The following is a 203-nucleotide window of genomic DNA, read 5'->3' as shown; positions in this document are numbered from 1 at the left end:
GGCCAGCGCATTCTCTCCGAGGCCCCAGTAATCGGCCTCCTGGCCGAAGGCAAAGACGCACAGCTCGTCGACTAAGTGCAGACGGCCGGTGCGGTAGAAATGTAGCAGGCCCAGGAAAAAGCCCGGGTGCCGGTCGAAGTAGAACTCGCGCGCCGCCGCGTCGTAGTCGTCGCACAGGCGCCGCGCCTGCTCCTCAGACACCG

General features: G+C 66.0%; 1 protein-coding gene across 1 annotated transcript in view; it reads right to left on the bottom strand.

Moving 5' to 3' along the window:
- The window catches only part of Kcns1 (potassium voltage-gated channel modifier subfamily S member 1), an 8,280-nt gene that overhangs the window by 5,681 nt on the left and 2,396 nt on the right, over positions 1-203 (bottom strand). The window contains 1 exon segment of the mRNA XM_033767094.1: positions 4-203. This exon segment is cut by the window's right edge and continues 20 nt beyond it. Coding sequence (XP_033622985.1) covers positions 4-203 — 200 coding nt within the window.

This window comes from Fukomys damarensis, unplaced genomic scaffold (assembly GCF_012274545.1).
Source record: "Fukomys damarensis isolate Sample0158 unplaced genomic scaffold, DMR_v1.0_HiC HiC_scaffold_22, whole genome shotgun sequence".
Classification (NCBI taxonomy): domain Eukaryota; kingdom Metazoa; phylum Chordata; class Mammalia; order Rodentia; family Bathyergidae; genus Fukomys; species Fukomys damarensis.
This window is presented reverse-complemented; position numbering and strand designations above follow the sequence as displayed.